Genomic DNA, 15809 nt, shown 5'->3' with positions numbered 1-15809 from the left:
GGGCATTAAAATGGGTACTGGATCCTTAGAAGAGGGTGAGAAAGTCCCTAGAAAAGAGATGAAAAAGTTAACATGTCGGATTACTAGCAAACAACACCTACATGGAAGTTCTCTTCAAAGTGAGAAGGGAGGAGTGTCAGTCACCATATCTATAAAATATTTTGTGGGCAAACATTTTAAAAGGAAAAAACTATTGTCTGACCCCGGTTTCACTGAAGTAGGGCAACAAATCGATGTTGGAAATATTAGCCGGAACTCACTGGATTGAAGTCTACCCATTTTAAGCTGCCAAGTGCCTCCAAATCAAAGTGCATTTTCTTCTAAACCAAGGCTGTCCTCGTCACCTCAGCTACTTTCCCCCCTGGCTAGTGGAGGGTTACAAATACTGGAGGGGAATGCTGGAAATATAGAACATTGTGGCATGGCCTTTTGTAACAATATGGGAGAGTTGGGGTTGCGGGATAAGAGTATGGAATATTCCCGGACAACAGTAAAGGAGGAAACCACAGGCTCAGTACAGAACTCCATTTTAAATCTACCGATCTCAGCATCCACATCAGCCTTCATGCTTGATATAATAGTGATCCTTCAAAAAGCACTGCAAGGACTGCTGAAAGTATCTGTGATGAATAATGATATTCTGAAAGCCCGAAAAGACCAGCTACAGATCATTGCGAGTGAACTTAAATAAAATCTGTGAGATTATGCCTTCTGAAGTAAGACCGGTGGAAAGTAAATATGCAAATATGGAAAGCCAAGTCCCGCTGGTGATAACAGAGAAATACTCCCAGTCTGCAGGATAACAGATTGTGTTGACTTCTAGATGCCTATGCTCATAAAGAAAATTGGAAAGTCAACCAGATATAGACAATATTTACCTAGAATAAGGAGGGTAGTGAAGGGCATTAAGTTTGTGGAGAAGTTGGGGAGAGTGAAACTACAGGAAAAAAGGATGCAGTTATGTAAAGTAGGAATAAGAGATTTGAAAACGTACAAATGAAAAGGCCCCTGACAAGAATCTCAAATGAGCCCAAAAGTGGAGTGAGATTTGAAGATGAAGGAAAGAAACCACAATGTAGACTAAGGGCAGTGGCCCCATTATTCAGGAGTAGGAAAAAGGGTAGTGTTAACAAACAGGAGGGTGGATTAAGTAGATTAAGTAGAAAGGAAAATCTTATTGAACAAGGAGTTCGCATTAGGAAATTGGAAATGCTGAGTGGGGCGGATATGGGCAAGGACAAAGGAGGACTCCCAGATGAAGAAAAAAGGGAAAGAAGTAACTTGTGGCTATACTTCAAACCATCACAGTATAGGAAAGGGTGGAAAAGAGCGAGAAAGATGCACTACTTAAACTGTCCCAGCTATTATTTTCCTTCTCCAAATGCATAAGCCTCAAAAAAATAGGGACAAATAGGGACAAAAGACCACACGCAAGTAAGATTTATGCAGAATAAGAAGGTAAATGAGGTCACGAAAGTTCTGATGTATTCAGAATTGATAAAGTCAACATACATACATACAGAAAATCAGATGTCTCAGGAAGAAATCAGGTTAGTACCAGAATCAGTAATTGACTGTAGTGGGCAATCATGGAAAATTATTCCTGAGACGACATACAGGATTAGGACAAAGGCAAGTAAGACTTATCGATCAGGCACTGAATGAAAAGGATGATATCGAAATTACAGTGTCAGGTCCACTAAAGGCTGGAGAGATGTGAGCCACGAAAATAGATATATGAACCCTTCTATACCAGCCGAGGAAGAAGAGGGTAGTTAAGTCAAATAGATCAGGATGCTGGGTCATTGCACAGCCTGGGGACCTTTCCTGGAATATTAACTAGTTCAGTAGAATATCAAAATTAGGAAATTTCTAAAAGCTAATAGATCTTTATGAGATTGTGTGTTTACAAGAAACATCGCTGTGTGATTAAACCTCCATGATTGAAGGGTATGTGCAGGTAAGAAAGTCTGCTATGAGGACGTAAGGACGCCTGCAAGGGGTGGGGGGGGGATGATTACCTTGATATTCACCAGAATAGCTAGGAAGGTGACACCTCTGAAAGTAAGATGCAAATGGTTAGTGGTTTGTAAAGTGGATTTTCAGGGCCCATAACCCATGAATGAAAATATGATAACACTGAATGCACAGCCGCGGCCGATAGTGGGAGTACCGGCAGGGCGGTGACATGGGGAGGGGGAGGGGCAGGGTGGGGGGTAGTAATGTATGGATTACGGACTTTAAAAGGTAAGTAAACATAAAAATAAATAAAATGAATTTCGTTGCACACACTGCATCGCATTTGGTGATGTAGTGTATGTTTACTTACCTTTTAAAGTCCGTAATCCATACATTACTACCCCCACCCTGCCCCTCCCCACGTCACCACCCGGCCAGTACTCCCACTACCGGCTGCGGCTGTGAAAGCATATATACTGGGGGGGCTGAGAAGTATAGGTCTGTAATGGGAAGAATAAAGGAAGATTTGGACTACCTAAGTGAAAACTACAATAAAGATATTTTGATACTAATGGGGGATTTGAACCATAAATTAAACCCAAATAAAGTGGATTTCCGGTCTAAAGAAATATTAAGTTCATACAGTATGAAGGTGGCAAGCTTCCCCAAAACTAAATGGTCTAAACGAGATTTGGAATTGGGAAAATACCTGAGTTCAAGGGGCTTGTTTTGTCTGAATGGTAGAATGGAAGATGACTGCCTAGGAAGTCAGACATTCAAGGTTGGCCAGCAATTAGGTCCAATTGACTATATATTTATGCATGACTGGAATTTTTACAAATTAAGGGACTTTCAAGTGGGGTCTGAAGAGGGAGTGATCACCATCTCCTTAAATTAAAAATATTTAGAGTAAAAAAATACTTAGAGAAACGGTGATCCCTCTACAGACGGATTATCTAAAGCAGCTCACCAGAAGATTATTATTAATTTTCAGCAAAATACAATACTGAAGGATGCCCCCGTAAAACATCTGGAGTGGTATGACAACATAATCACTCAGGTGGTACAGTGCCTCAGGGTGGATCTAAAAGGGAAGGGAACATGGAATTATAGGGTTCTGAGTAATCAATGCAAAAAAAATGGTTTACTGAGGAATGTAAGAATTTAAAGGCAAAGATAAGGAAAGGGCAAAGAACTTCAAAGTAAGATATTAAACAAAAAGTTATAATGCCCTGATAAATCTAAGGAGAATGTATAAAACCCTAATTAGGAGCCACAAATGAGCCCACAGAGAGCAGTGTTGGTGACATTTGCTCAAAGCAATAGAAACCAAAAACACCAAACTATTTGAGAAATTAGTACAAGGAGGGTCAAGAGAAACGCTGGCCACTATGAACTGCGTGGAGGAAGAAGAGGCTTGGAAGGAATATCTGGAGAAGATATATGGCAAAAGAAGAGGAGTCAGGAAGAAGAAGAACTATTCCCTTGGAGAAAGTGGGTGAGGACATGAAGTCTCAATTCTCATTATGTAATATTAGAAGTATTATTGCAAGTTTAACCCTTACTCGTGCAGTCTGTCCTGATAACCATCCAGCAATAATTATAAAAACCCACCCGGTGTTGTGGGCATAACTTCTGTATATTATGTTTTCTGAGATTTTACATATGGGTTAGATCCCCGGGGAAATTGGAGTAACGCAATTATTAGACCCATCCAAAAAAGGGAGATGTAAAAACCCCAAAGAATTATAGGTTGATCAATCTTTTAGACATGGCAGAAAAGGTATTTGCAGAAATAATCATGGGAATGTTAAAAGAATGGGTCGATTTGAATCATATTGTGCCCCCAGAACAGGGGGTTTCAAGGAATTTCATTCTACTATTGACCATTGCTTTGCGTCTCTGGTCCATTGAGTGCACATCTGTCGTGCACACGGGGAAATTAATCTGCTGTTTTGTAGACTTCCATGCAGCTTCTTTGATGTGGTAGATATGAATCGCCTGTAGGAACCATTGATAAAATATGACATTCCAAAAGACCTTCTAAGGCTAATTCAGGAGCTACACAATAGTAATTGGGCTCGGGTCATTATGGATACAGAGGGGACCTTGACACAAAAAATACACATTAATATCAGGTTGAGGCAGGGGTGCATATTGGGACCCTTACTCTTCTCTCCATTTGTAGCTAATATGCCTGCCATATTAGCGACTGCCAAAGGGTTTTGGCCAAGAGTAAATGGGAAACACATGCATGTCTTCTGTATGCAGACAATCTTGTCATTCTAGATTAAACAGAAATAGGTCTGAAAAGTAAACTGGATGTGTTTATGGAATATTGTAGCTATAAAAAACTAGTGGTAAATATGGACAAAATCAGAGTGCTATGCTTTGGGAAGAAAGAAAGTAAATTTAGATGGTATTTAGGCCCTGATAAGCTAGAATCGGTTAACTAATATCAGTATCTTGGGGTCTGGTTTGAGGGATCCTGAAATGGAAGACATATGTGGATGCCCTGAAAGTCAGGGCTGTGGCCTCAGTGAGTGGCCTGAAAAAAATCAAGAAGGACTTTGGAGAAATGTCATATAGAACCGTTTTAAAAGCCTCTGTTGCAATGATATCCCGGCAACTGCAATATGGAGGTGAGCTGCTAATATTAGCGGCAAAAGTAGGTGGGATGCTGAGGAGAGGAAATGTTTAAAGAGACTACTGTCCCTTCATGGTTCCGTCATGATTCAAGCTGTAAGATTGCAAATCGGCATGATATCATGGAGCTTACTGGGCCAAATGGTGCTAATAAGATTTTGTAAAAGATTAAGGGGCAGATTTACAAGACCCTTGCAACACATTGTGCCGCTGTTGCGTCACTTTTGTGACGCAGCGTCGGCATTAACAATGCACCACATTGCAAAATATTTACAATGTGGCGCAACTAGGCAGCTGCGTCACGTTGTTAAGCACTGCGCCACATGAAACCTGCGTCAGGTTTCATGTGGGCGTTCCGTAGTAGGTTGGGCATTCCGTCGCAGGAAAGTCCCGTAAAACTGACGCAGTGAAATCTACAAGATTTCACTGAGTCAGTATTACGACGACGCTGCATCAAACCCTTACGCCTGCTTGAAGCAAGCGTAAGGAGTGACGCACCACGTTAAGTATGGGTGTCCCCTGTGCATTGCTGGAGTTGTGACTCCAGCAATGCACTGCCCTTACCCCACAAAATGCGACACACATCTGCCCATCCTTGCGCCACAGTGTGCCACATTGTAAATGCAACGCATCTGTGGTGGCGCAAGGGGAGAATTGCGTGTCGCATCTGTTCTGGCGCATCCCTGTTGATTTGCAGAGATGCACCAGACGTTGTAAATATGCCCCTGAGTGCGGGGGAGGAACTGAAAGTTTCCCAGTGGTGTAAAAATGAAATTCTGCAAAGTGAGAATTGAAATGGGCAAAAAGTGTCAGAAATAAATTGGGGGCAGTCTGTAAGGATAAGAAGGTGAAGTTGGGCCAATAGAGCCTACAAACTGAAATTTCAAAGACTGAGTTAATGACACTAGGTAAAGATTTGTCCTATGAATATGACTATCAGTATTAAAGTGGTACAATATATGTTAAAACCTTGGCAGAACAAATAGAGATTTCCGTATGTGGAAATATTACCTAATAATTTGATGAGAAGTGGAGTATTGTGAGTAAGGATTGGAAACAATCCCTATCAAATGAATGAAATGGTACAACTCAAAATGATCCAACCAGGAGGTAGCTGTAACTGTGATCTGAATACCAAATGCAATATTTTGAACATTTTATTGTACTGTTTATAGGCTATGTGGAGACAGTTTTTAAGCCCAATATTTTTTAAAATATGGAAATAAGAGCCATGAGCAATCTGTAGAACATTGAACTGATATGCATTTTCTGGATATAGCATGAGCCATAGGGAGATTCATGATGGCAGTTAAAAATTGTATTTTAAAATTTAACTACGAATGGTGTTTTAAGTAACTTATGTAACTGTATAATAAGGTTTGGCATTATATTTGAAAGCATATTTTAATGAGTGGATTTTAATAGGATTTTATTAGATGAAATGTAATAATGGTTATGTCTGCCTAAAATGAAATGAATATATATACAGTGATTATGTTTGTAGATGGTGTATGGTTGTAAAATGGTGTATCGTTTAAAGAACTACGGTCTAAATAAGCATGAATATTGACTGAGTGACTGACTGCCTAGAGGCCTCTCTAGTTGGGCCCCACAAAGGCATCAATATAACCATGCTTTGTCATTCATCGAGTTCCACAGATGAGGGACTTCTTTAGCCCAAATACCTATCGGACCCTGTATCAAACTAACGATACCTATTTTTTAAATCTAGAAATATCTAAAAACAAAACGTGCAGTTTGAATGGCTTTTTGTGCACACTCTCATCAGCAGTTTTCTTTTTAATTAACTAGTTCACATTTTTCAGACCAAGACCCCGACCCCGACCCCGACCCAGAAGACGGCTCAGTCTCCAGTCAAAATACAGTTGAAAGCTGAATCACCAGAGTGAGTATACAGTTATTTTAAGAGTATATGGGAGCTTGTTCACTTCATCAGTACACAAGTGTTACAGTGCACATTTGCACAATACCTTCAGGGATGCATTGATAGTCATGGAAGATTGCAGGCTGTCTACTCTCAAAGAAAAAAAATTTGGGGGACAAGGCCAAAGGCACTGCCATTGGCTGCCAGCCTTTTGGCTTTGTTAGTGCTTGTTTTGCCATGGGTTTTGTAAAATGAAGTTGTAAAATATATTTTTTGGTTTCAAGGTACATATTGCGATAGCAGTCCCTGGCATTGAAGGTAACAACTTTATGTGTGGATGTGGTCCTTGTGAAATAGCCTCTCTAAGTATAAATAGGACCATGTTTTCATAGGAAATTGAATTTTTGGTTTGCTAAAAACTTGATCGCCATTTGATTAATTTTCACAAAACTTTTCAAAACAAACTTCATTTACCTCAGTTCCTTCCTGGAATGTTCCAGGCTGCTCCATCAAGGGGGAGGGCCTGAGAAAAAGTGGAGGTCCCAAAGTGTGTTTTCATCATGCAATTTTTCCATAGGAAAATTAAACAGCGATGATGCAAAAATGGCTAAACGGAATTACACTAAATTTGGCAGATGCTAGATCTTGGTCAAGAAAACATGATTTAGTGCAAAACTAATCAGTAGTTTTTGACAAATCAAGAATCCAAAACTTCGTATATCTGGATGGTTGGATTTGCAGAAGGCTTGTGAGAGTCCTGTGTTCACGCAAATTCAAATAACAAAGTGGTCTCATTGGCCAATGGGGCTTTCTTTCCCGCTGCCAGCTTTGCTTGTGCAAGTGTAAAAGTCTCCCACAAACTCCTGCAGGAGCTCCTGCACCGATTGGCTGGCTGCAACATGGACAGAAATGTTGTGGCTGCCATTTCAGGAAGAATAGGTTCTTGTGTCTTGAAAATTAGAAAAAATAAGGCATGAGGAGGCAGGGTAGGTGTTCCCCTGAACCCTTAGACCTTGTGGGATGATCTCAGGGGAATTAAACAAATATAGTTGGGGCTTCTGAGATCCTGTGTGTGTCCCACGAGCTGACTGGATTCTCACAGGAGTCCCATGAGATCACAGGGGCTGTGGTCCCTCCTGTGAGGGTCTTGCAGGATCAGGGGAAAACCAAGGGGGTGGGGCCTGAGTGTCTGCAGTGGGTTGCTGCACAGTTGCAAAGGCTGTGTATTAATAAACTTGTGAAAATGTATATTAGTAATTTAAACCTATGGGTCAAATCATAGTACAATTTATATTTGAAAAAACCTTTTAAATCCACTTAAAAGCCAAAGGTTACAGGGACGTTATAGTTAGGTTCAGATTTTACACATACAAAACCATAGAAATTCAGCACTTATAGGTAGAATTATCTCAAGTAAATATATCTCGTTCCCTAAGGTAACTATAACTTGTACCCAGAAATGCATCAGTTTTCTCATCAATAATTTTACAGCAAATGTTGCAGTGATATTATCAATGATGTCACAGAAGATGTAATATGTGGTGTAATTAGCAGTGCATGGTGAAGGCTCAAGTTATAATTATGTTAGCGCTCATTATAGTTAGGAAATAGAATTTAAAAAGCCTTAGAAATTCACTGGAAAAAACAAATGTTATAAGGTTGTTATAGTTAGGATCAGATTTTACACATAAAACCATAGTAATTCAGCTGTTATATTACTTGAGCCAACTATAACTTATGCCCCTTGCAATGCACTCCTTATGACCTCACATATTGCATACCTGATGACATGGTCAGTGACATCACTGATGACATCTCAAATGATATCACTGATGACATCATCCAGTGAGTGTGAGTGTTTCGTAAAAGTTTCTGGCACTGAAAGATATATACTGAACTATTGCATAAGTTACATGACTATTCTTTCTGCACAGCTAATGAATGTTAGTACTTCTAACATATATTATCCGAACTATAATCCTATTTTTACAGTGCGTGTACTGTTTATGATTGAACTATCCTCTATGCTGACACATATCCTCAAACTATCGACAAATTGGGATACAGGCAGCCACTACTGCATTTGTTAATTAATGCTGCTGTCTGGGATGTCACGACTAGGGAGGACACATGTGAGAAAATGGGTTGTTGGTTGATTGGGGTGTGAGCTCTGGTCAAGCAGCAGCCCCAATTCACTGCGGGGTGAACCACAAAAAATCACTAAATTGACCTGTTCCTAATTTTGAGTATCTTAGCACCAAAAAGCAGTTGGGCTTTATTTAGAGGCCTTGTGTAAAGTATTTATGCACCACATAAACAGTAATAAAGAAAAAAACACAAAACAAGATAAATCCAAAACCCATTTAGAAAAATAGAGTACATTTTAATACATAATTTGAGACCAAAGTGACAAAAATCTAATTAGTAAAACCAGAATTATGATTTTTTTAGTACAAACTGGCACCTAAAAGTTCAAAGTGCCAACTATGGACATCTACTCGCTTGAGACAAGGGTAAAGTTGAAAAATATGTCTGACCGTGATCGAGCGCTGTTCTTATACAAGAAGTTGATTGAGCCCAGTCAGCGCTGACCTTCGGACTCAGAAGAAATTCTGAGAAAAAGAGTTCGAGAGGTAAAGTTAATGAAGGCAAAGCTGCAGGAGTTGTTTGAAGGGCGGGTCATCATCATCGAATGGCCTCGGGTCAAAGCGGCAGTGAAGATTTCTATGAAATGAAAGTCAAAATTCTCCAACATGATGAAGCAGAGGGCTGCAGCCGAAGACAGTTCCACAAGGTCAGATACCCATTTGGCATGGAAAAGGCTGAAAGGGATTTGTTGCTATGGAGAAGAACGAAGCAGGAGAAGCTGCAAAGTCAATCCCATAGGTGAAGATCCTCAGGTAGATATATGAGCAGGTTGGTCCCGGTCTCCTCCTGGTTCTTTAGAGCAGTTTTTGGTCCTCAGTTTCAGTATTTGGCCATTTGGGCACTTTTAGCACAACAGCCAAGGGTCCTGGATTGGTGGGACACCTCCTGGGGGTTCAGGATGCACTCAGGATGGGTCCAGGTATGGTTCAAGATGGTAGGAGCCTTTTTTGTCCCTGTGGCTCTGAACAGGAGGCCAACAAACTAGTGCTTGGAGTCACTCTGGTTGTCCTGCGTTCAGGGGAAGATGCAGGGCTCAACAACAGGGTAGGCCTTGAGGGTTCAAGGCAGTCTCCAGACAGCAAATCATTACTTCCAGGTACAGCAGCAGTCTTGCTTTATTTAATTTGTATGTTCCCCACACTTGGTTCGGTTGTGAAAGCACCTTGATGCATACGTATCTAATAAGGCACACAATGTGCACAAATTATGGAGCACTGCATGCAGTATATACAAAACGCTTGTTATAAATGTACTCATGTTTGAAAGATATTGATTACCCTGAATGTTCTTATTGAAAGACAAAAAGGGCTCTGACCCTTAGACTGTGTACGAGATCGTGCGCTTTTTGAATTTACAAAAAAAAGCAATACTGTCACAGTGAGATATGGGTACCTTTCGGGCCAAAGTACATTGATATGTCAGTGGAATCAATTTTTTGTGTAGAATGTACCATCATTGACGCAATCAATGGTTCCTTGCTCTTACTCTGCGAGCCTAGAATAGGGGCTTGTTTATGATGTTTCTGAGCGACTCACTCACAATAGATTCTTCTAAAATAAAGGGTTTCCTCACATTGTTCTACTGATGAACTATTGAAAATAGGGGCTTCAGTGACAGAATTACTCATCTCACCCCTTGAAAAAAGCATGACCACCTATTTGTATCAACTCTCTCTCTCTCTCTTTCTTGCAACACTTTTATTTTCACAGGATACAATGCAAGATGTATTGGGATCAGATAACGTGGGGACCTTGTAAGTACCTACTACAAACACACTCCTTGCATGCCTTAGTAGGTGTGCAAGCACAAAATATACCTGGCCTTGAAGAAAGTCACGTTGACCCATTTAGGCTAATAAAGGTAGCTGAAACATGTAAACCACACCCAGGATGACTATACTGAACACACAAGGGACCCATTAACTATCCCATTGATATCCACCACTCTTTTTAACATTGACCGGGAACACCAGACAAACAAATAAATTAAAATACTTCGGATCACAGGGATTCCCGAGCAAATTTTATTTCATCATGTCACAATCACTGGGTCACCCAAAAACAACCAGCTCCGGTGTAATCAGGTGTCACCGCACACCCTGGGAGCATTCGGCAACCAGGTGGGAACCCAATGATGAAGCATGTCACCTACTAGGTAGGTGAGTGAGGGTTCTTTTCAAACACCCTGTGGGTTCCAAGTCTCTAAAAAAAAGTCAGAAGAGACTGAAAGAGTAGGCTTGAGTAACCAAAACAAAAATAGGTGAATGATCCGTTCAAAATATGTTTTTTTGTATTTTCCTGCCTTAGCCATATGGTGCCGGAGGCCTGTCTCTGGGCACATGTCTGTTTGTAGGTAGCAGTTGGGATTCGTGTATTCCTCCTAGACAGCCACACACAATGGGAGCTTAGACTGGATGGGCCATCACTACAGGATGGGGGGAAGAGCAGGGCCCAGCCTCACTTACATCTGAATAGGCTGTGTCCTGTCTTCACACAAAGAGCTGCATACCCCCTTTAGTTAGGCTGGCCATCTGTGCACCTCAAAGGCATGCATTTGGAAGCTTCTCTCCACTTCAAAGGCCCAACTGTGTATGAATGAAGGATCTCAGACACCACCACTTCAGTAAACTTTTGGATCTGTGGATACTCTGCCAGGAAGACGGGCTGCTGTGCTGCTACAAGGACTGGCACTACTGTTTCTAAAGGAACTGCTGCCCTGCTGTGCTGACATGCTGCCTGTTGCCCTCTCACCTGGGGAAAAAGATGTGGACCTGCAACTTCATCCTGAACCCAGCACCCCAGAGTGACTCAAAGCGCTAGACTGCTAGCCTCCTGATCTGAGCCCCAGGGGCATAAAAGGCTGGCCAACAGCTCCTGGGCCTGTCTTTAGTACGTTTCGGGCCCCCAAGTGGTGCTTTACAGCTCCTTGGATTGGCTTTTTGTGACCGTGAATAAGCCCATTCGTACTGGAATTGCGCTGTTAGCACTAAAACTCTGCGCGAGCGGCCACCAGCCCATGTCTTCACCCAGGAGCATCAACAGCCCATGGAGTGCCGCCAACTCGAAGCTGCAGTCTTCCCGTCCATGACACCCAATCTGTATGTTGTGCCACGCTGCCCGCCAGGCTCTCCTTGCTCCTTGCGGCCCTCTCCAACACAAAAATTGGGACTGTATTCGACCACAACTTCATCCCTGTCAGCCTAAACATTTGACTTTGACTCGATTCAGCGTGTCCAGATAGCTCAGGTTGGTGCTTTCTGTTTCTAGTTGCTATTCACAATTTATTGTTGAAAAAATCTGGTTCTACTGATTGACGCTTTGTTGTTTTTGTCCAGCTTTATTTATTAAATTAAGCTCTACATTTTTAACCTGGTGTGGGATCTTTTGTGTGGTGTATTCAACGTTTTGCGGGTTGAAGTGTTTCACAAATACTTTACACATTGTCTCTAAGTTAAGCCTGACTGCTCTGTGCTAAGCTATCAGGGGGTCCATCATAGGTTAATTAGGGGTTTGCCTGTGCCTTACCCTGACTAGGATTGTGGTTGCTGCTTGACCAGGGCCTACACCCCAGTCAACCAGTAACCCAATGTCCAACATTGGGGATCAGCGGTGAGGATCAGGACTTTTGTACCTGCAGTTTCATACAGTGATTTGATGTAAACTACCATCCAAAAACTAAGACCATTTTGAGTTTTAAATTCCCCTTAATTGGCCTTTTTGCTTTTATCTAAATTAATTCTTACTCTAGCAGACTAAATGTGTCTTTGGGCTCACGTACAAAGATGGAGTTTGAGCTTGCCAACCTGGAGGGCTATATTGTGGCTGAGCTCCCGGGATTTTGCTAGAAGAAAGGGGTTGCCCGCCAACAGGGGTACCAAGAAGGTGGAGCTTCAAAGGGATTTAAGGGCATGGGCAGAGACACACCAGGTTCTAGTCACAACAGATGACCAGGAAGAAGAGGAGGATGAGGAAGGATCGAGTTGGATACACAGGAGGGTCTTGGAATGCAGCCTGTTGAGAAGGGGGTAACTTACTATCAAGATTGGAAATCCCCTCTCATGCAGGTTTCAGTGTGTCCTTTCACAACCTGTTGGCAGAGGAGCTGGCAGAAAGGAAGGCATAAAGGGAGTACAGGCTGGAGAGGGCTGCTCCCAATTAAAAATTTCAGCTTATCAAATCTAATAAGGAATCCCCACTGTTATCCTAACGGAAGGGTAGGTGTCCCAGTAGTACAAAAATGATTTTGCAGTTTTCACTACCAAGACTTGTAAAACGTAAAAGTACATGTCCAACATTTTAATTACACAGCACCCTGCTGTATCGGGTACATAGGCACTACCTTAAGGGTGACCTATATGTAATAAAAGGTTAGTATAAGGCTTGGCAAGGAGTTTGAATGCCAAGTTAACATGGTAGCTTAAAACTGCATTAAAGCTGCAGTGGCAGGCCTGGCACTTGTTTCAAGCTGCTACTTAAGGGTGGTACAATAAGTACTGCAGCCCCACTTGTCACATTTAATTTACAGGCCCAGGGTATATGGCATACCACTCTACATCGGACTTCCAAGTAAATTAAATATGTCAATTTGGTATAAGTCAATCTGACCATGTTTAAAGGAGAGAGCACAGGCAGTTTAGCACTGGTTATCAGTGGTAAAGTGCACAGAGGCCAAAGCCCAACAAAAATGAATTTCTGCACCACAAATGGACATAAGTAGGTAAAAAGGGTGAGGGAAGACCACCCTAAGGCTGACGGGCCCAACAACATGTAAACAGCGTTAGTATTGTTAACAAATAATTCAGTAGTGTGGGCACTTTCTGTAGTGTAGTACCTAAATGAGCTTCAGAATTTGGTGGAGAGTAGTACTGTCCAATTACTATTATATCTCAATACTTCAGTGACCCTACATAAATGACAAAATACATTTTCAATAATTAAATATTGTAAAATATATATATTTACAGATTTTTCCCAGAACACGCATCAGTTTACCATTGTTCCTTGGATTGGCCTAATTATGTCACTGGGCATGCATGAGCTGACATCATCCATTACAGTTTTTGATATATCCAATGCCTATGACTGAGCCTGGGGCCACTTACTCTGTAGCACTTATTTGACTGTCTTTTTGTGTGACTTGAGATTTGAGGAGAAAATAATTTCTGTCCAATATCCAATTACAGTTTAACCAATAGGGTTACACAATAACTCAATTTGAAACCAAGTCTCAAGTTGGTATGTTTTATTTCAAATTCAGATTCAAAAACAGATTGCTATATATGAGCCTAAGCATAATAGTATAGAAGTATAATGCAAGTAGGATAAGATAAAATCTTTGAAAGTGATTCACCCTTTGTGGTAAACAAGTAAACCACTAGTTCAATGATGGCAACGTAAGTAACAAGGAAGCAGAAACTTCGCATCAGATTGCATCAATTTTTCATTAAAAATAAGCATGGACCCCTATCTGTCCCTACTCTACTCTCTTCTAATGTGGCAACCTTAAGAAAAGGTGTCAGCCGTCAGAGTCCTCTGTGAAAGGAATTTCAACATGGGTCAAGTAGCATAGAGCCACAGATGTCAAAAGAGGTCTATATATCAGGGTACCCTAAACCAGAATGCCAACTTTCCCTCACCACGTTGCATCATAATATGATAATATTAGTTGCATCTAAAGTACGTCCTACAAACCTGTTGGTACACTTCTATTCTTTCAGCACACATCGGCTTCTTCAATTCAATTCAAAGAAATCTCTACAAAAGTTTTGTGACTCCTGCCTGGCTGCGACTTTGTGGGAGTATCCAAAATGTTTCCACACTCCTTCCTCACCACCTGAAACAGAGAGTGAAGTTTGAAAAATTGTGAAATATGACCGTAAAGTTGCTTCTAGCAGTTGGGGGGACATCTCCACACATAAAAGACAGAAGGGCAGGAAGGGGAGACCTCTGCACGTCGGTTTGTGACCAGCATTTTGTAGTGGGTTAATGGTACTAGTAACATACTACAAGATGCAGTTTGTGAATAGGCCATGTAGAATGTTATGTTATGTTATCACTATGCATAAAGCACAAACATTACCCGGAGGTGTCCTGGCGCTGAACCACTATCTCTCTGAGAACATAAACAGGAGACCAGCATTAGCGAGTAAAAAGCCAGGTTTTCAGTTCTCTCCGGAAGGTGAGTAGGTTCGGGGCCTTTCTCAAACTAGGGGGAAGCTCATTCCAAGCTTTAGCTGTGCATACCATAAAGCTTCTCCCTCCCCATGTCGATTTTTTGACGAGTGGCACAGTCACCAGCTTGGCTCCTCCAGAGCGCAGGGTTCTTCCAGGTATATACCACTACAATTTCCGTTTCAGAAAATCTGGGCCTATTCCGTGGAGTGCCTTAAACACGGTACTAAGAGTTTTGAAAAACACTTGATTCTTGACTGACAGCCAGTGCAGTTTTCTCAATTCCTTAGAGATGGGGGCATATTTGGGAGGACCCGTAATCAGCCTTGCAGCTGCATTTTGTAGCAGTTGCAATTTGTTTGCAAAACGTTCCTGTATATTTAAATACAGGCTGTTGCAATAGTCGAGTCTGGATATAATAAGAGCAGTGACTATAGTCCGCTGACATATTGTGGGCAGGAAGGGCAGAAAAATAATTTCCCTTACAGTGAGCAGGGCACTTGACAACTGCAATTTCTTGGGATATCAACAAGGCTTCCAGCAGTTTTCTCACAACTTCTCGATTACGTATAGGTGATCCTGATGAGGTCATCAAACCCCTCTGACACCATAACTGTCGAAATGGGGCACCACATCAAGCCCATTCTGGCTATTGGTGAAGATTTTCACTCTCAGCTGGTCTGAAACACAGCATGCACTTGTTTGGGCAACCAATTCAGTTACTTGTGTGGTGAATACTATTTGAAGCCAAGCAGCTTCCACCACTCCCGAAACAGTACAGACAGCATAACCAGCCCTTAAGCTCCCCTCATGGTCCCTTAAACATGAGCCATCCACAAATAGGATTTAGTCAGACTCGGGTAACGGATCATCAGTAAAGTCAGGATGGGGCATAGTTCAGTGACATCGAGACAGTCATCCTATCCCAATTCTCCATCTTCATTAAAATTAGGCAAAGCTAAGAGGATAGCAGGGTTAAGGATAGAACATTGTTTCAAAGT

At 41.6% G+C, this 15809-nt stretch overlaps 1 protein-coding gene across 1 annotated transcript in view; it reads left to right on the top strand.

Moving 5' to 3' along the window:
• Window positions 1-15809, top strand: part of LOC144825052 (uncharacterized) — a 236253-nt gene that overhangs the window by 172829 nt on the left and 47615 nt on the right. The window contains exon 7 of the mRNA XM_078683962.1: window positions 6432-6511. Coding sequence (XP_078540088.1) covers window positions 6432-6511 — 80 coding nt within the window. The remainder of the gene's footprint in view (window positions 1-6431; window positions 6512-15809) is intronic.

This window comes from Lissotriton helveticus, chromosome 3_1, assembly GCF_964261635.1.
Source record: "Lissotriton helveticus chromosome 3_1, aLisHel1.1, whole genome shotgun sequence".
NCBI classification, from domain to species: Eukaryota; Metazoa; Chordata; class Amphibia; order Caudata; family Salamandridae; genus Lissotriton; species Lissotriton helveticus.
The sequence above is the reverse complement of the archived record's forward strand: the minus strand, read 5'-3'. Positions and strand labels throughout refer to the sequence as shown.